Here is a 19,402-nt window from a genome sequence, read left to right on the forward strand (position 1 = left end):
GGGGGGTCACCAGCAGAGCTGCCCCGGGCAGTATTTGTCGATGAGGCCCTGGTAGTAAGTGCGGAGCTGCTGCACGTCGGGCAGCTCCTCCTGCTTGGTGTACAGGTCGAACTTGCTGCGGGGCAAACGGGGGTCAGGGCGGGGGGCTGCACACCCCCACAGCCGCGGGGGGCCCGGCCGAGCCCCCAGCCCCCCCGGGCACGCACTTGAGCTCCCGGAGCCAGGGCAGCATGCGGCGATCCTCCTCCGAGCACAGGTGCCCGTAGTCACCGTGGGCGTGCCACGGGTAGAAGGAGTGGAAGCGAACCATGTAGAAGGCCTGGCGTGGGGGGCACACGGGGTTAGGGGCTTCCCCCCGCACCCCCAAACCTCCCGGGGGTCCCTGAGCGCCCCCCCCAGGCTGAGCTCACCTCCTTGGGCAGGGCGAAGTTGTTGAACTTCATCACTTGGTACATGTACTCTGAAAAGGGGGGGGCGTGGGGAGGGGCTGGACCCCCACCGGGGGGGACCCCGGGGGTGCAGAGCCCCCCGAGAGGTGCAGGGTCCCCCCAGAGTCACAGAGCCCCCCCGGGAGCTGCAGCCCCTGCCCCACGCCAAGGGCTGCAGTCCGTGCAAAGGGGGCACTGGGGAGGGGGGTAGCACAGCCCCGGGGGGCGCCAGGGCCCCGTTTGGGGCGGGGGGCCCGCTCTGCCCCCAGGAGGGAGCCCCCCAGCGACCCCAAACTCACCATCGTGGCCCCAGGACATGAGGACGTTGTCCAGGCCGCAGCCGGGCTGGTACATCCCGTACTCGGTGCTGGCAACGGGGCTGGGTGAGGGGCTGGACCCCCCGCAGCCCGGCCGGGACGGGGGTGCAGCCCCCGCCCCCCAAACCCCCGGGGGTCCCGCTCACCTGTACCGGGGGTCTCTGGTGTCGGGGTTCTCGTGGAACGTGGAGTCCCCGTACACCACCGACTTCTGCACCTTGCAGCCCACCGGGAAGGTGTCCCCGACCACGGCCCACTGCCGGGGGGCACGGGGGTCAGAGCGCCCGCCGAGGGTCCCCCGGCCGCGGGGGGGACCCCCGAGCCCCCTCCCCGCCGTGCCGCTCACCTGGGGCTCCCCGAACAGCACCAGCACCTTGCCCAGGTCGTGCAGGAGCCCCACGAGGTGGAACCAGTCTGGGGACAAGCGGGGCCGTGTCACCCCCGGGCCGGGCACCCGGCGGGGCACAGGGCGGGCACGGGGGGGGTCCGGCCCTACCTTTGTCGGGGTGCGCCCGGCGGATCCCCTCGGCCGTCTGGAAGGCGTGGAAGGAGTTGGGGAAATCCACGTCGGGGTCCGACTCGTCCACGAGCTGGTCCAGCAGCTCCAGCGCCTCCATCACGCTCATCCTCCGCTGCGAGCAGGAGCCGTACTGGGCGCTCTGGGGACAGCGACACGTGGGGACAGCGCCATGCCCTCCCCGCGGCTTGGGGCGGGGGGCTGGTGCCCCTCGGAGCCCCCAGACGGGCTGGGATGGGGCGGCGGGGCTGGGTTTGGGGTGCGGGGGGAGGGCTGGGACACCCCCGCTGTCCGGGGGACACAGGGTGACACCATGGGACAGGGGGTGACACCATGGGACACAGGTGACACCGGCGGTGGCCCGGAGCTGTTCGCACCTTCCTGCGGACGAACTCCACGGTCTGGTGGGTGTGCATGAGCCGGTAGGTGTTGTACACGCGGTCGATCAGCTTCCCCTCCTGCGGGGCAGCACCGGGGGCTGGGGGCGCTCCGGGGGCTCCCCCCGTGTCCCACACCCAGCCCGGGCTGCCCGAGCCCCCCGGGAGCGGGGCGGGACCCCCAGCGCGGCCGTGGGGACGGCCGGACCCCCGGCACCCGCCCGCTTTGGGACCCCCACTCACGGTGTAGTTGCGGAACTCGCTCTTGGCCTTGCCGGGCTGGGGCTCCTCGGAGGAGTCGGGACCCTGCGGGGCACGGGGGCTCAGGGGGACCCGGTGGGCACCGCGGGACGGGGACAGGGACAGGGGACAGGGGACAGGGACCGGAGCGGCTCGGGGCTCCCATCCTACCCCAGCCCGGGCACTGCGGGACGGGGACAGGGACAGAGGGGATCAAGGGTCCTGTCCTGTCCTGCCCCTGTGGCCCAGGCTCTGCAGGACAGGGGCACGGGACAGGGACAGGAGGCTGGGGACAGGGGGACACTGGCACCAAGGAGAGACCTGGTCGCGTGGGAGCACACCGTCACAGGGGGTCACAGTGTCACCCACCAATGCGCGGGGTCACACGCTGTCACACACCGTCACACAATGTCACACAATGTCACACACTTTGTCACGCGGTGTCACACACTGTCACACACTATCACACAATGTCACACGGTGTCACACACTATCACACTTTGTCACACTTTGTCACACACTATCTATTGCTGTGTCACACGGTGTCACACGGTGTCACAGATCACCACACACTGGCCCCCCCTCCCTCAGGGGCACAGACGGACCTGGGGGTGCCATCCCCGATCCCTGGGGGGATCCAGCCCCGGCTGTCCCTGGGTGGGGACAGCAGTCCGGGGGTCCCTGTTGGGGACAGAGTGCGGGTCCCTGCCAGCCCCTCGGGGACTGTGGGACGCCCCCCGGGCTGGCCCTGTCCCCCCAGCCCTGCCCAGGCTGGGGAGCAGCTCCCGTGGCCTCGGGACCCCCTGGGCTGGCACCCTTTGGGGCGGGGTGGCACCCCCAGCAGCGGTGACATCGCCAAGGGGTCTCCTCTGCCCCCGGCTTTGGGGTGGCCCGGGGGTGTCTGTCCCCCCCAGGTGTGTCTGTCCCCCCAGCTGTGTCTGTCCCCCCAGGTGTGTCTGTCCCCACCATGTGTGTGTGTCTGTCCCCCCAGCTGTGTCTGTCCCCCCAGCTGTGTCTGTCCCCCCAGGTGTGTCTGTCCCCCCAGGTGTGTCTGTCCCCCCCATGTGTGTGTGTCTGTCCCCCCAGCGTGTGTTTGTCCCCCCCAGCTGTGTCTGTCCCCCCAGGTGTCTGTCCCCCCCGGCGTGTCTGTCCCCCGGTGGAGCCCCCCGCCCCGCTCACCTCCTGCAGGCCGCTCATGCTGGGTCTGGGGGCTCCGGGGCTGGGGGGCGGCTGTCGCAGCCCCGCTTTTATGGGCGGGGGTGGCGCGGGGGGCCCGCCCGGCCCCGCGGGGACAATCGGTGACAATCGGTGACCAGTTAACCCGCCCCGGTTAATGTTTGACCCCGCGCCCGCCCGGAGGGGGCTGGGGGACCCCCGGCCCGGCCCCGAGCTGGGGACCCCGGGTGGGGCCGCGAGTGACCCCGCAGGGACACGGGGGGCACAGCGGGGACACCGGGCTGGCACTGCCCCGGGGGGACGGGACGGGGACAGCGCGATGGCACGGGTGCGACAGGGCACGGCCCGGGCTGGCACGGGCTGACAGGGCACGGGTGGGCACGGACACGTGTGGGCACGGCAGGACAGGGCACGGACACAGCCGGGCATCGGGGTGGCACACACACGTGTGCGTCCCCACTGCCCTCACAGCCCTGCGGACACGGCCCCCGCCTGTCACCTCCTGCCCCTGAGGGACTCAGTGCCTGTCCCTGCACATGGCCACCGTCACCCACCCCCTGCCCCAGCCACAGGGGATCACCGTGCCCCATCCGTGCCCCATCCCACGGGATCAGCCCACCCATCACCAGGGATCACGTGCACCCATACCCATCCCTATACACCATCCTGCCCTTGGGATCACGTGCATCCCTTACCCATCCCTGGGCACCCCCCCTCCCCGGGACCGTGCCCATCCATATCCCATCCCTATGGGACGTGCCCCCACCCCCTACCCCTCCCTACCATCCCCACGGGATCACCGTGCCCATCCTATCCATCCCCACTCACTGTGCTCCATCCCATATCCCATCCCTATGGGATCACCGTGCCCCATCCCTTATCCCATCCCCACGGGATCACCGTGCCCCATCCCTTATCCCATCCCTATGGGATCACCGCGCCCCATCCCTTATCCCATCCCTATGGGATCACCGTGCCCCATCCCATATCCCATCCCTATGGGATCACCGTGCCCCATCCCATATCCCGTCCCTATGGGATCACTGTGCCCCATCCCATATCCCATCCCCACGGGATCACCGTGCCCCATCCCATATCCCATCCCCATGGGATCACCGTGCTCCATCCCATATCCCATCCCCACAGGATCACCGTGCCCCATCCCATATCCCATCCCCATGGGATCACCGTGCCCCATCCCTTATCCCATCCCCATGGGCTCACTGTGCCCCATCCCTTATCCCATCCCCACGGGATCACCATGCTCCATCCCGGCTCCTCCTCACACGCTTTGTTTATTCCACACAAACCAGGATTCCTGGGAAGCAGCGACCTGGGCCAGGGGGAGTTGGGCACCCACCAGGCTCAGCAGGGGCACCCAGGGGAGGGGACAAAGGCCTGGGGATCCCCGTGCCCTTCAGGTCCCCCAGCGCCCCTCGGCAGCTCCACGGGGTGTGGGAAGTCCTGGGACACCCGTGGGGTGGGCACGGCTCCTGGTGGCATCCATGGGGTCCCATCCCAGAACCTCCCAGGATACCCAGGGGACACCTTGAGACATTCCTGGGACATCCTGTCCTGAAACCGGGACACCCAGGGCCAGCTCCGTGTCCGTGTGGCACCCAGGGGACATCCTGTGTGGAAACCTCCCGGGACACCCAGGTGCTCGGGGGAATGGGGGCTGGGGAGCTCCTGGCAGGATTGGGGTGTTCCCGGGAATAGGGTGTTCTGGGAATAGGGGGGTTCCCAGCAGTGGGGTGCTCTGGGAAGGGGGGTGCTCTGGGAATAGGGCGTTCCCAGCAATAGGGTGTTCCTGAGAATGGGGTGCTCTGGGGGAACAGGCACATTCCTGGGGGAATGGGGGTGTTCCCAGGAATGGGGGTGCCCTGGGAATGGGGGTGCCCTGGGAATGGGGGTGCTCCTGGGAATGGGAATGCCCTGGGAATGGGGGTGCCCTGGGAATGGGGGTGCCCTGGGAATGGGGTGCCCTGGGAATGGGGTGCCCTGGGAGGACAGGGCTGTTCGGGGCCCTGGGAATGGGGGTGCGCCTTGGGGGATGCTCAGGCTGCCCCTGGGAATGGGGTGCCCTGATGGGGTGACCTGCCTGGGGTGACACATCCCTGTCCCACCGGGCCATGGGGTGACAGCCCTGGGGGTGGGGGTGCCCTGGGAATGGGTGTGACAGGGATGGGGTGCCCTGGGCGCCGGGCTGTTCATGGGGAATGGGGCCTGCTCTTGGGGGCTACTCACTGCGCCCAGGAGGTTGTGGGGACACAACGTGGGGTGTCCCCGAGGGTGCAGCAGGGGACAGGCTTGGACAGGACAGGGCAGCAGTGGGGCACAGGACCCCAACCTTTCCACTGCCCCCCACATTTGGGGACATTGCCCTGTGGCCAGCTCCTGCCGGGCTGTGTGTGACACAGGCTGGGACAAGGTGCCAGGGGAGGGGACAATGTCCATGCTGAGGAGGGCAGGAGCCCCCAGCACCCGGGAAGGTGCCAGCCCCAAGTGGGGAAGGTGCTGGGGCTGCCCCGTCTCCCCAGCCCGGAGGGGGTCCCTGTGCCCCGTCCTCGCAGGGTCCCTGTGCCCCGTCCCCGCGGGGTCCCTGTGCTCTGTCCTCACAGGGTCCCGGTGCCCCGTCCTCGCAGGGTCCCTGTGCCCCTGTCCTCGCAGGGTCCCCACCCCCAGTGTCACCCTGGGGAAGGACTGGGGCGCTGGGGGTGCCCGGGGGGGCTCCGGGGGTGCCACGGCAGGCACGGGAATGCTGACTCAGCAGGAGCGTCTTGCACAAGGTGCTGGTGCTGCTGCGGTCAGCGCGGTTCCCGGCGGCCCTTGGACCCGCCCCGCACCGACTGGCCGCTGCCAGCCACCACGGGCCACCGCGGGTCACCACGGGCCACCGCCAGCCACCAGGGGCCACTCTGAGCCACCGAGAGTCACTACAGGCCAGCACCCGTCACCGTGAGTCCCTCTGGGCCGCCTCCGGTCTCTGGGGCCGCCTCCGGTCTCTGGGGCCACCGCCGGCCACCACGGATCCCGTTGGGTCATCCCGGGCCACCAGCAGTCCCCACGGTGCCGCTGCAGCTCCTGTCGGTCCCGGCCACCCCGGCGCTCCGTCAGGAGGTTCCGGCGCCCGGAGGAGCCCGCGGCGGTGCTTGGGGGGTCCCGCGGGGCGGGGGCGCGCCCCCCGCTCAGCCGTAGCTGTGGGGGCTGCTGGGGTTCATGGGGGACGAGTCGCGGCGGCCCCACTGTCCCCGCAGCTGCCACAGGCGGTGGCTCAGGTTCTGCACCTGGCACGTGCCCAGCACGCAGCCCACCCGCACCAGGTGCGGCCCGGCGTGCCGGCGGCCCCGGGCGGCCCGGGGCTCCCACCGGGGCTCCCACCGGGGCTCCCACCGAGGCTCCCACCGTCGGTCGTGCCGCAGGGTGAGGCGCCGGACGTGCCACGGCGGGGGCCGCGGGGCGGGCGGGCGGTGCCGGGGGGCGGCCCACGGGCCGTGCCGGGGAACCGGGGCTCGGTGTCGCAGGGTCCCGACGGGCTGCGGGGCCGGGGGGGCTCCGGGGAGAGCGGGGCTCCGCTCCGGGGGGCTCCGCGCCGGGAGGACCCTGCAGGAGAGAAGGGACACGGTCAGGGGGACACAGCCGCGGCTCCCGGGCTCTACCGGGGTGGCACCGCGACAGCCTCGGGGGCACCGGGCACCTCTGAGCCCGGAGCCAGCGCTGAGCCCGGGGCTTCCGGAGGGGCGGAGGAGGAGGAGGAGGAGGAGGAGGAAGCAGCCGCTACCTGCAGGCACACACGTACCCCGAGCACACGGACACGTGTCCCGCGCACACGACACCTCCGGGCAGCCGCCGGTCCCGCCGGAGCCCCCCCGGCTCCGCCCCCCCCGTTCCCACGGGCTCTGCCCTGCACCCACGTGCCCCGGCCGCGCACCCACGCCCGAGCCCCGGGCACCCGCGGGGGGGTCCGGCCTCGGGGCACCCCCACGGGGCCACAGAGCCCCCCCCGTGCCTCGGTGCCCCGTCCCGGGGACACCTTTTCCTCAGGGGACCCCTCCCCACTTCCAAGGAACTTGGAGCTTTTGGTCCAGCTCTCAGTCCCGTCCTTCTCTTTTCCCTTTTTTTAACATTTCCTCCCCATTTTAACTCTCGTCCCGTGCCCCAGAGGACCCAGCCCAGCACAGCCATGGCAGGGGCTGCCCTGCGGGGCCGGGCTGCCCCGGTGCCCCCCACGCACGGCGGTGCCAGGGCTGCTCCCCCCGCACCCCCGAGCCAGGCGGGGATCCCCGGGGCCGGCCCGGACGCGCTCCCCGAGCGGGGACGCGCACCCGCACGTGTGGGGTGTGCCCCGTCACACGGGGGTGGCCCGGCCCCAGAGACCCCCGGCCACCCACACCGGCCACGGGCACCCCGAGCTCCGGCACACACCAAGTCTCTGCCCCGGCGTGTGCCAGCCCCCGCGGCTCTGGCACACCTGGCACACCTTTGCACACCTGGAACACCTTTGCACACCTTTGCACACCTTGGCACACCTTGGCACACCTTGGCACACCTTGGCACACCTTTGCACACCTGGCACCTCCCGCACCCCCGGGGGTGCCGCCGGTGCCCCCAGTGCCCATGGGGGGGCCGGGACCCCGAACCCCCCGCCCGGTACCGCGTCCCCCGGGTGGGGGCCCGGCAGGAGACGCTGCCCCGGGACCCCCCAGGCCCCATCCCGGGGGGAACGGGGAGGGCGCGGAGCTGCGGGACGGGCAGGAGGTGCGGGAAAAGGGAGTGAGAGGAAAGGAGGTGCGGGCGGGCAGGACGAGCGGGGAGGAGTTCGGTAGGGGCGAGGGCGGGGGGCTCGTCCCGGGCAGGGAATGCGGGCAGGGGGTTCCGGAGGGGTCCGGGCAGGGATGGGGGCGGGGGTGCGGGCCGGGATCGGGGCAGGGATCGGGCAGGGGATGAGGGCAGGGCCCGGGGCAGGGCTCGGGCAGGGTCCCTCACCTGCGCGGCGGCAGGGCCCGGCCGTGGGGCAGCTCCAGCAGGCACAGCGCGAAGCTGACGCAACCCAGCGCCAGCGGGGCCGGGGCTCGCATGGCCGGACGGGCCGGGGCGAGCGGCGGCGGCGGCTGAGGGAGGCACGGGGCGGGCGGCGCGGCGGGGGGTCGCGCTGGGCTCCGGCTCCAGGTCACAGCCCCCTGCTCGTCCTGCCCCCGCTCCGCTCCCTGCCTGCGCCGCAGCCGGGGCTGCGCGGGGTCCCGGCGGTGCCTGAGCGGGACCGGGCTGCGCTGCCTCGGGCTCGGCTCCGTCCCGCTCGGTGCGGCCGCTCGCCGCCCCGGCCCAGGTTAAATATCGCCGGGGCCGGCGGGCGGGAGGAGCCCAACGGGACGGGAGGAGCCGCGGGCGGGAGCAGGAGCAGCCCCGCACCGCCCTCGGCTCCGCACCGGCCCCGGAGCCCCGGCCGCGCACCGGCTCCGCACCTCCCCGGCACCGCAGCGCTCCCGCAGCACCCCGGCCCCGCAGCGCCCGTCCCAGCCCCCGCAACCCCCTCCCCAGCCCCGCACCTTCCCCGGTCCCTCCCCAGCCCCGCACCGCTCCCGGTTCCGCAGCGGCCCCGGCCCCGCTCCTTCCCTGGCACCGCCCCAGCCCCGCAGCACCCCAGGGCCGAGCCCGCCCCGAACCTCGCCCCGGTGCCGCACGTACTCGGCCCCGCTGCCCCCGGGACCCTCCCGGTGCGGGGCCGGGGCTGGGGAGCGGCCCTGGGGCTGGGCTGGGCTGAGCTGAGGGACCCGTCCGGGGGCAGAGGGACGGGGCTGGGCCCGGGCTTTTGGGGGCTCTGGGCACCCCCCGCAGCCCCCGGGCCGGGCCGGGTCCGCGCTGCCCCGTGCCACGTCGTGCCGGGCCCTGCCGGTGCCCTCCCGCCTGGCACCGCCGGGCACCCGGACACCCCCGGGCACCCCGACACCCCCCGGGCACCCGGACACCCCCCGGGCACCCCGACACCGCCCTGCCCTGGCGGAGACCCCGGCGGGACAGAGCCCACCCAGCGGGGACAGCCCCATGCGCCCCCGGCCCCTCGGGGGGCAGCGCCACCCCCGGCGCTGCCAGGGCTGCCTCCACGTTTGAAGCATCGCATGGGGCCTGGCAGAGCGATTCAGGAATGTAAATCCGCAGCGATCACACCGGCCCCGCTCCTGCCGGGCAGCAGCTCCCCCAGACCGGGCTGATGGGGTCCCGGGGGGCTCCTGCTCCTGAGCTGGCAGGGGAGGGGTCCCCACAGCTTCCCTCGCTGGGACCCCCGGCCGGGACCCCCGCCCTGCTCGGGGCCGGCTCTCTGGTGGGATTGGGGGAGCCCCCCCAGCTCCCCCGGGGGCCCGAGCCGGCCCGGAGCCCAGGGCTGGGGGTCCCCGCTCCCCCCGGCGCGGCTTGCCCGGGCCGAGGGCCGGGGGCCTCCGCGTGCCCGGAATCGCTGGGATTCTTCCGCATTATCGGGACACAAAGGCTCCACACACCCGGCCCCGTGCGGGGGGATTTGGGGCAGCACCTGATCCCGGCGCGGGGGGACGGGCGGGGGCGGCGGGACAGGGTCCCCAGCGGGGCGGGGGGCACGGCCCGGCCCCGCCGCGACCCCCGGTGCCGCCCGGCCCCCGGGGAATCCCTGCCGCGGTCTGGGAGAGGGGAAACCCAGCGAGAGGGAAAACCCAGCGAGAGGGAAAACCCGGCTCAAAACAAGGCCGAGAGCCGCGGGCGGGGGGTCGCGGGACACCCCGGGCCCCCCGAGCCCCGCCCCGAGCCCGCGGGTGCCACCGCGGGGTCCCCACGGCTGTGGCCGCGGGTGTCACCCCGTGGGATCCGGGGCACAGAGGTGACATCTGTCACCCCGCACGGCACGGCGCCAGCGCCCCCACAGCGACCCCAGCGCCATCGCGGGCTCCGGGCTCCCCGCCCAGCCCTTGTGCGGGTCCCCGTGCGGGGCAGGGCCAGCCGCTGGCATCCCCGGGACCAAACCGTGTCACCAGGGTCAGCGCCACCAGAATGTGGCTGGGCACGAGGAGGGGGCTCTGGGGACACGGCAGGGCTGCAGCTGAGCCCCCGCCCCGCAGCAGGGACAGGAGCCGTTCCCCTGCCCTCCTCCTCCTCAGGGATCACCATCCCTGGGGCACTGCAGGGACCCCGGGCGCTGCCCCTGCCCGGCCGTGCTGGGTGACAAATGTCCCCTCACGGCCACCCCGGCACGGGTGACCGCTGGAGCCACCCCGGGAGCTGCTGCCACCCGCCCGTGCCGCAGCTGGAGCCGCACCGGGAGCTGCCGTCCCCGGGTCACCTCCTCTGTCCCCGGGGCCCGGCAGCGCTTTCCCTCTCCCTCTTCCTCTGTGCTGGCTCCCGGCCCTGGGAACCCAGGAGAAGCTTTAATTAGCTTAATTGCCTGCTGGCTGAGGCCCCGGGGCAGGGCGGGGGCAGCAGCAGCGCCCGCAGCCCCGCTTCGGTCACCCGCTCCCCAAAACCTCCTCTGGGGGCTGGGACCCCCCGAGCAGCACCCGGGGGGCACAGCCGGGCCCCCCAAACCGAGCGGCCGCTACCCCATCGCTGAGCCCACCGGGACACCCGAGGTGGCGGCACACGGCCCCGGAGCCGCGTCCCGCTGGGCAGCGGGGACAGCGACACCCCGGGACATCGGGCTCCGTGCCCGGGCCGCGGGAACGGCCGCGAACCGCCGGGAGAGGGGAGGAACCGCGTCCTGCAGCCCGCAGACACGGCAGGGTCACCAGGGTCACCAGGGTCACCAGTGTCACCAGCATCTCGTGTTCCCAGTGTCACCAGCGTCCTCAGGAACGCCAGCAACCCTCAGTGTTCCCAGAGTCCCCAGGGTCTCCAGAGTCCCCAGAGTCCCCAGTGTCCCCAGGGTCCCCAGCAGCACCTCTTGCCTAGAGGATCCCGGGCACACGGCACGATTGGGCTCTGCACGTGCCGTGTGTCCCCGTGCCCCGTTCCTGTCCCCTCCCCGTGTCCTGAGCTCCCTGTGCCCGCTGCTGCCCCTGCGGGTCCCACACAGCCCCTGCTGCCGTGTCGCCGCTGCCACCACGGCCCGCGGCACCGCCAGCCGCCATCGGACCCTGCAGTGCCACCCCTGCGGTGCCGGTGCCACCCCTGCGGTGTCAGTGCCACCTCTGAGGTGCCAGTGCCATCCCTGCAGTGCCAATGCCACCCCTGCGGTGCCGGTGCCACCCCTGCGGTGTCAGTGCCGCCCCTGCAGTGCCAGTGCCACCCCTGCGGTGCCGGTGCCCCCCCAGCGGTCCCGACCCCGCGGGTGCAGACCCCAGCGGTGTCCCCGTGCCCGTCCCACCCTGGCACAGGTCAGTCACAGCCGCACGGCCCCGGGCGCTGCCAGGGTGGGTCAGCCCGGTGTTCCTGCTCCCGGCCTCCGGCACTGCTCCGCTCCCACGTCCCCGCTGTCACCTTTGCAGGGCACCCGTCCCTTGCGCTGTCCCCGGGCTGTCACCCTGCCGGTGGCCCCGTGTCGCTGTCCCACGGGGTCACAGCGGCTGTCCCCTGCTCTGTGCCCGCACGGCCCCCTGTGCTCCCTGCAGACCCCGGGCCGGGTGTGGCCCCGTGCCGGGGACACGGGGACGCGGGGACACGGGGGTGCGGGGACACGGGGACACGGGGATGTGGGGACACGGGGACACGGGGACACGGGGTCATGGAGATGCGGGGATGCGGGGACACGGGGATGCAGGGACAGGGGGATGTGGGGATGCGGGGACACGGGGACACGGGGATGCGGGGACAAGGGCACGGCCACCCCGCTGCCAGGCCGCACCCGGCCGATGGCCGAGCCGGGCCGGGATGGGCACATGGCACAGGGACAGCTGCGGCTCGATGCCACCGCCGGTCACCGCTGGCCCAGCCCCGGGTGTCCCCAGGAGCCGCCCTGGCACAGCCGTGCCCGGAGCGGGCCCAGCGCGGGGCACCGGGGGGCTCTGCGGGGACCCGCGGCCGTGCCCGCGGTGGCGGCGGGGCCGGGGCCGGGGGCCCGTGCCCGGCACGGAGCCAGCCGTGTCCCGACACGCCGCACATGTCCCGACACGCGGCGGGGCCGGGCGGGAGGCGCAAGGGCCGGGCAGGCTTGCATCACCCCCGGCCGGCTGCGGGTGCGGGTGCGGGGGGACCCCGCTCGGGGGGTGCCGGGACCGGCCGCGCATCCCGGGATCCCCCCAGGCCGGAGGGGGGAACGCCTGCCCGGGGACACCGCGGGATGCGGACACCGCGGGATGGGGACACTGCGCCTCAGGGCACAGCTGTCCTGGGGGTCACAGCTGTGTGCGGGGTCACATCTGTGTGGGGTCACACCTTTCCAGGGGGACTGCGTGCAGTGGGGGGTGTGTACAACCTGTGGCTACCCTGGGGGCCGTGCACACCTGTGGGGAGTCTGTGCTCACGGGGGGATCCCCCACATCCGGAGGATCCCCACACGTGTGGCCGTGCACACCTGAGGGGTCCGTGCACACTCGGGGATGTCCCCACACTCCTGGATGTTCCGCATCCCCGGGTGTCTCCACACCCCAGGATGTCCCCGCACACCCCTGGGTGTCCCCACACTCCTGGATGTCCCAGCACACCCCGGGATGTCCCCGTGTCCCCCCCACTCCCGGACCCCCCGCCCCCCTCGGGGAAGCCCCTCACCGGCCCCGCCCCGTCCCCACCAGGCCCCGCCCCCTCCCACAAGGCCCCGCCCCCTACGCATTCGGCCCCGCCCCTCCCGCCACGGCCAATGGGAGGTGCGGCGCCTCCCGCCCTCAGCCAATGGGAGGCGCAGCCCCGCCCCCCGCGGCGGCCGGAGCTGGCGCAGGCGCGGTGCGCGCGGGGCCAAGATGGCGGCGGCGGCGGGCGGTGGCGCGGGCGGGCGGCGGCGCCCTGAGGAGCCGAGCGCGGCCTCGCGGGGCTCCCGGGGCCGGCCCGGGCCGCCCCCGCCGCCATGGCCCGCCTGGCCGACTACTTCGTGCTCGTGGGATACGACCCCGGCAAGCGCGGTGAGCGGCGGAGGGACGCGGGGGCCGGGCCCGCGCGGGGCCGCCCGGCCGGGGCTGCGGGGCCGGGACCGTGCGGTGGGCGCGGGGCCGGGGCCGCGGGGTGAGCCCGGGCCGGGGCTGCGGGGCGGCGGTGCGCGCTGGTCCTGGACCCGGGCGGGGCTGCGGGGCCGTCCCGGGCGTGCGGGGTGAGCCGGGCCGGGGAGCGGAGCCGTCCCGGGGCCGCGGGCCGCGGCCGGTGCCGGGCCGGGCAGCACCGGGCCGTTCTCCGCCCGCCGTGACGCCGCTCTGAGCGGCCCCCGGCAGCTCCCGGCAGCCGGAGCCGCCCCTGCGCGGCTCGGCGCGTTCACGGTTTGGGTGTTTTCGGTCTGTCTCCCTCCCCCGCCGTGCGCGGGCTGTCACCGCTCCGGAAACATCGGCTGGGCCTGGGGGGGCACTGCTGTGCTCCGGGCACGGCCCCGGCCCGCTGGCCCTGCGCGTCCCCGCTCCGGCCGTGGGACGGGCTGCTGCCAGTGCTGCGTGCAGTGGGCACCCACAGCCCCTGCCATGGAGACTGTGCCCCCAGCCCCATTCCCTGCCATGGGGGATTGTGCCCCCAGCCCCATTCCCTGCGATGGGGGGGCTGTACCCCCAGCCCCATTCCCTGCGATGGGGGGGCTGTACCCCCAGCCCCATTCGGCCCCCAGCCCGATGGGGGGCTGTACCCCCAGCCCCATTCCCTGCGATGGGGGGGCTGTACCCCCAGCCCCATTCCCCGGGCACCCCCAGCCCCATTCCCTGGGATGGGGCAGCTGTGCCCCCAGCCCCATTCCCCAGGCACCCCCAGCCCCATTCCCTGTGATGGGGGCTGTGCCCCCAGCCCCATTCCCCGGGCACCCCCAGCCCCATTCCCTGCGATGGGGGGCCTGTACCCCCAGCCCCATTCCCTGCGATGGGGCGGCTGTGCCCCCAGCCCCATTCCCCGGGCACCCCCAGCCCCATTCCCTGCGATGGGGGGGCTGTACCCCCAGCCCCATTCCCTGCGATGGGGGGGCTGTACCCCCAGCCCCATTCCCTGCGATGGGGGGGCTGTACCCCCAGCCCCATTCCCTGCGATGGGGGGGCTGTACCCCCAGCCCCATTCCCTGCGATGGGGGGGCTGTACCCCCAGCCCCATTCCCTGCCTCAGACGCTCCTGACCCCCGGATCTGTGGGATGCCCTACAGTTCCTCCATCCTGTCCCTCATCCCTGCTCGCTGTCAGGTGATGCTGTTGGTTGTTGTGGCTGTGGGGTGTTCCTTGTTGTGGATTTAGGGTCTCTTCCCATCGTGTTTCCTTCTGGTTCCTGCCCCCAGAGCTGTCGGGGAAAATGAGCTTTGGCAGCGTCACAGAGGAGGTGAGGTGCCCTGAAATCAGGAAATGAGGCCCTTGCTGCAGAACCCCCCCGGGTGTCTCTTCCTACCTGGCACCCTCCCAGCTGTGGCTGAGCTTGTTCCCAGCCTGTGCTCGGAGCTGGGGAGGGGATCCAGGTTGTGCTGTGGGTTTGTCCATCAGGGGATGCTGATGGGGCTCAGATGCACAATCCCAGGGTGGATCCCAGCCCCATCCCAGGGTCCCTGGAGGAGGGCAGCAGGAGCGAGGTGTGTGTTGGGAATGCTGGAGAGCAGAGCTCTGGCTCAGAGTTTGGTGTTCCCTGAGGGCTTTCTGCTCGTGTGCTGTTGGTTTGGTGTTTTGTTGTTGTTGTTATTGCAGTTGTGTTCCCCAGTGTCCCCTTGTCCTGGGGCACTGGCATGGGCAGGAGCTGCTGTCCCACGGCTCACGCCCTGCTGGGCTGGGGGATGCAGGGGGGATTCCAGGATTCCATCTGGGAGCAGCTTCCCCGTCCTCTCAGGAGCCATGCTGGGTGGCTGTACCCCATTTATCCTGTCTCCTTCCTCCTGCATCTTCTTCCTGAGGATGCTGCAGCTGGGACCTGCACCCTCAAGCTGGTGCTTTGAGCTGGTTGGTGACTGGTGGGGATCAGGGACCTGGCGTTCCTTGGGCCCGGGGCTCCTTGCTGTGACTGCCAGAGCCTGAGTTTCCCAGGGAGCAGAAATGTCCCACGTGTGCCTGGGGTCTCCTGGGATTTGTCTGGGGGAGAGGGATGATGCTGTCAGGTGGTGTGCTTGGCTGCAGTGGGACAGGCAAAAGGAAGAACAGGCTTAGGTGGGATCTTGGGAGGGAATTCCAGGCTGGGAGGGCAGGCAGGCCCTGGCACAGCATGCCCAGAGCAGCTGGGGCTGCCCCTGCATCCCTGGCAGTGCCCAAGGCCAGGCTGGGAGCAGCCTGGGACAGTGGGAGGTGTCCCTGCCATGGCAGGGTGGATCAAGATGAACTTTCTGTTCCTTTCCCACCCAAATCGCTCCATGATTCTGTGCCACTGGGAAGGGAAGAGTTCACATTTAACACATCATGTTCCTTTGGTGTAAATATTCGCTTTATTTTGGGTTTGGCTCTCATCTGCAGGGAGGGGATGGCTCCAGGATATTGTGGGGAGATGGGTCCAGGATGTCCTGGGGGAATGGATCCAGGTTCCCCTGGGAAGGGACAGGTCCTGGACACCAGTCCAACCCTCCTGGCTGCAGGGATGGCCCAGTCAGAAGTGTCCCCTGTGCAGGACGAGGCCTCAGGAGCTGTGGCCTCTCTGTGCCAGCCCAAGCAAACCCCTTGCCCTGCCAGGCTGGAGGTGTCCGAGCCGTGTCCCCAGGGCTGTGCCAGCCTGTCCCCAGGGATGGACTGACACCGGTTCTGTGGTTGTTGGGACCAGGCTGGCAGCATTCCCGGCTCCCAGCTCTGTTTTCCCACCCCCCTCCCTGCTTAGATAATGCGGGAGGAAGGGCAGCGGCGCTCATCTGCCGGTGACTAATTGCTGTACAGGTTGGGTTGCTCTGGCAGAGCCGTGGGCTGTGCCAGGCTGGGCTGTGCCATCCCTGTAATCCCCACCTGTAAACAAAGCTGGGCTGAGCTGCACCAGGGCTGGACGAGCCCCTTGGCACTGCCAGGGCCCCGGGAGTGCAGTGCCTGTGGGGTTTGGGGTCGGGCAGGGATGGGTTTGCAGTGGGGATGTGAAAGGGAGATGTCCAGTGGGGTGGTGGGAGCTGAGGTGGCTCTGCAGCATCTCCAGAGAGACAATGCCAGGCTGGGCTGGGTGGCAGAGCCCCTGCAGTGCCACCCCTGCCATGGCAGGGACACCTCCCACCATCCCAGGCTGCTCCAGCCCCAGTGTCCAGCCTGGCCCTGGGCACTGCCAGGGATGCAGGGGCAGCCCCAGCTGCTCTGGCAATCCCAGCCCAGCCAGGAATTCCTCATTGCCAAGATGCCATCCATGCCTGCCCTCTGGCAGTGGGAGCCATTCCCTGGGTGCTGTCCCTGCAGGCCTTGGCCCCAGTCCCTCTGCAGCTCTCCTGGAGCCCCTTCAGGCCCTGTCAGGGGCTCTGAGCTCTCCCTGGAGCCTTCCCTTCCCTCCCAGCCTGGCTCCACGAGATGTTGCTGTGCCTCAGTGCAGTTTGTGGGAACAAAACCGAAAGTTGGAGTGGGCCGTGCTGGCTTCCCTGGCGTCACTGGGTGCTGCTGGAGCCGCCTGTCCCTGGGGTTTTCCTGGAACTGCCTCATCGCCGTGGCCTGGGGCTGTGCTGCAGGGCCTGGGACCACGTCCTGCCCCTCGGGCAGGGGCAGAAAAGGGCTCTGAACTCTCTCAAGGGCTCTGGCTTTGGCTGTGCAGCAGGGCCTTGAGCTGCTCTGGCTGCATGGGCTGTCCAGGACCAGGGCAGGCATCCAGATGCTTTTCCTGGTTTGTGGAGCCGTGGGGGACGTGCCCAGGAATGCAGAGCATGGACACACCACCTGCCTGGCACAGTGGTGTCCCTCTGCTGTGCCAGGCACCCAGCCCACTCCATGGGAGAGGGGCTCCCGGGAAAAGTGTGGAGTGAATGCTCCTGGCAGTGGGAACCAGCTCCTTCCATGGCAGGGGCTGGTTTACTGTGTGCTGATTGCTCACATTATTCCGTGTAAATGAACGGGGTTTATTCTCCTGGCTCTTCCTTCAGCTTCCTAGAGCTGGGATTGTGCCTGATTTTACCTGGGAATGACAGCTTCCCAGAGCTGGGATTGTGTCTGGTTTTACCTGGGAATGACAGCTTCCCAGAGCTGGGATTGTCTCTGGTTTTACCTGGGAATGACAGCTTCCCAGAGCTGGGATTGTCTCTGGTTTTACCTGGGAATGACAGCTTCCCAGAGCTGGGATTGTGCTGGGTTTTGGCTGGGAATGACAGCTGCCCAGAGCTGGGATTGTGCCTGGTTTTCCCTCAGGATCTGATGGGTTTTCTCTGTGTATCCCCCATACCCTGAGAGTCCAGGACAGCTCAATTCCAAACCCCGTGGCTGAAGGAGTCTGGAAGTTTTGGGTAGGGAGCACTGGATGGGCATGGCCTGGATGACTGGAGCCAAGACCCAGCTTGGGATCGATTTGGGATTTCCCAGGGGGTTTAAGCTGCCAGAGGGCAGGCATGGATAGGATCTTGGCAATGAGGAATTCCTGGCTGGGCTGGGATTGCCAGAGCAGCTGGGGCTGCCCCTGCATCCCTGGCAGTGCCCAAGGCCAGGCTGGACACTGGGGCTGGAGCAGCCTGGGACAGTGGGAGGTGTCCCAGGAGGTGCCGGTGTCCCAGGAGGTGCCAGTGTCCCGTGGGTGTCCTGTGGGTCTCCCATGGGTGTCGGTGTCCCGTGGGTGCCAGTGTCCCATGGGTGCCGGTGTCCTGTGGGTGTCCCAGGAGGTGCCGGTGTCCTGTGGGTGTCCCAGGAGGTGCCGGTGTCCTGTGGGTGTCCCAGGAGGTGCCGGTGTCCCAGGAGGTGCCGGTGTCCCAGGAGGTGCCGGTGTCCCAGGAGGTGCCGGTGTCCCGTGGGTGTCCTGTGGGTCTCCCATGGGTGTCGGTGTCCCGTGGGTGCCAGTGTCCCATGGGTCTCCCATGGGTGTCGGTGTCCCGTGGGTGCCAGTGTCCCATGGGTGCCGGTGTCCCGTGGGTGTCCCAGGAGGTGCCGGTGTCCCGTGGGTGTCCCAGGAGGTGCCAGTGTCCCGTGGGTGTCCCGTGGGTGCCGGGCTGCCTGCAGAGGATGCCGCGGCTGCTGGGAAGTCCCGGTGGTTTCTCCGTTTCCGTGCTCAGGGAGCAGCATCACCCCACGCCTGTGCCCTCCTCAGACACCCGGCCTGGGCTCGGCGGCTCCGGGGGTGGCTGGGCTGGCGGGAGGAAGCTGCTCCGTGCTCAGGGCTGCCTCTTTCCATGAGGTGCTTGGGGCGGGTTTTGGGGTGCTCTTTGTGAGCAGTGAGGGCACAGACAGGACACATCCTGTCCTTCCCGAGGTGCTCCTGCGCTGGTTCCTGGTGGGAGAAGCTGAGTGGATCTGCAGGCCAGGGCAGGGCTCTCAGGGCGCATCCTGCTGCTGTCCCAGCTGTTTTGGGTTGGGTTCCAGCTCTCCTGGTGGCATCTGTTCATGTCACTGTTGTGTGTGGCCGTGGCCCAGTGACTCAGGGTTTGACTCAGCTGAGTTCTGGCAAAATCCTGGTGGAAAAGCCCCCGGGGCTGGCAGCAGCGATGGAGCTGTTTGCTGGGTCAATATTTGCACAGGGAAAGAGAGGCTGGGAATGGCCCTGCCACGTGCAGAGCTGCTCCCACCCACGTGCCCGGCATGGGAAAGGTGGGGATGTGAGACAGGGCAAATCCACAGAGGCCCTGGAGCTGCTCCAGGGCTGGAGCCCCTCTGCTCTGGAGCCAGCCTGGGAGAGCTGGGGGTGCTCACCTGGAGCAGGGAAGGCTCCAGGGAGAGCTTCCAGCACATTGCAGGGCCTGCAGGGGCTCCAGGAGAGCTGCAGAGGCACTGGGACCAAGGCCTGCAGGGACAGCACCCAGGGAATGGCTCCCACTGCCAGAGGGCAGGCATGGATGGGATCTTGGCAATGAGGAATTCCTGGCTGGGCTGGGATTGCCAGAGCAGCTGGGGCTGCCCCTGCATCCCTGGCAGTGCCCAAGGCCAGGCTGGACACTGGGGCTGGAGCAGCCTGGGACAGTGGGAGGTGTCCCTGCCATGGCAGGGCTGGCACTGGGTGATGTTTAATCCCTTCCCACCCAGACCAGTGTGGGATTCCCTGATCCATGTGCAGCCACTGGCTGCCTCTGGAAAGGGTCACCCCTCCCGCCGGCCCCCACAGCTTCCAGCTGCATCCAGGCCTGGGAACTGCGGCTCTTCTGATCCCAGCTGCTCCATGAATCCTCCTCTCCTTCCCTTTGAACTCCTGCCCGGGAGGAGCAGCTCTGTGGGCTGCAGG

The 19,402-nt window shown here is 70.7% G+C and overlaps 3 protein-coding genes across 3 annotated transcripts in view; 1 reads left to right on the top strand and 2 right to left on the bottom strand.

The window, feature by feature from the left end:
- Positions 1 to 6: 6 nt before the first annotated feature.
- On the bottom strand, positions 7 to 3,076 carry MIOX (myo-inositol oxygenase). The gene is made up of 10 exons (XM_030960871.1): positions 3,059 to 3,076; positions 1,883 to 1,945; positions 1,640 to 1,720; positions 1,242 to 1,404; positions 1,092 to 1,159; positions 892 to 1,001; positions 728 to 795; positions 411 to 460; positions 207 to 319; positions 7 to 115 (listed from the first exon to the last, which is right to left on the bottom strand). The coding sequence occupies exons 1-10, from the start codon at positions 3,074 to 3,076 to the stop codon at positions 7 to 9; spliced, it is 843 nt and encodes a 280-aa protein (XP_030816731.1).
- A 2,679-nt stretch (positions 3,077 to 5,755) lies between these two features.
- On the bottom strand, positions 5,756 to 8,133 carry ADM2 (adrenomedullin 2). Its single transcript, XM_030960872.1, has 2 exons — positions 8,042 to 8,133; positions 5,756 to 6,658 (listed from the first exon to the last, which is right to left on the bottom strand). Exons 1-2 carry the CDS (start codon positions 8,131 to 8,133, stop codon positions 6,244 to 6,246), a joined length of 507 nt encoding a protein of 168 aa, XP_030816732.1. The 3' UTR covers positions 5,756 to 6,243.
- A 4,823-nt stretch (positions 8,134 to 12,956) lies between these two features.
- The window catches only part of SBF1 (SET binding factor 1), a 64,391-nt gene continuing 57,945 nt past the window's right edge, over positions 12,957 to 19,402 (top strand). The window contains 1 exon segment of the mRNA XM_030960157.1: positions 12,957 to 13,068. Coding sequence (XP_030816017.1) covers positions 13,014 to 13,068 — 55 coding nt within the window. The 5' untranslated portion in view covers positions 12,957 to 13,013.

The sequence above is a fragment of the Camarhynchus parvulus genome, chromosome 1A (assembly GCF_901933205.1).
Source record: "Camarhynchus parvulus chromosome 1A, STF_HiC, whole genome shotgun sequence".
In the NCBI taxonomy this organism is placed as follows: domain Eukaryota; kingdom Metazoa; phylum Chordata; class Aves; order Passeriformes; family Thraupidae; genus Camarhynchus; species Camarhynchus parvulus.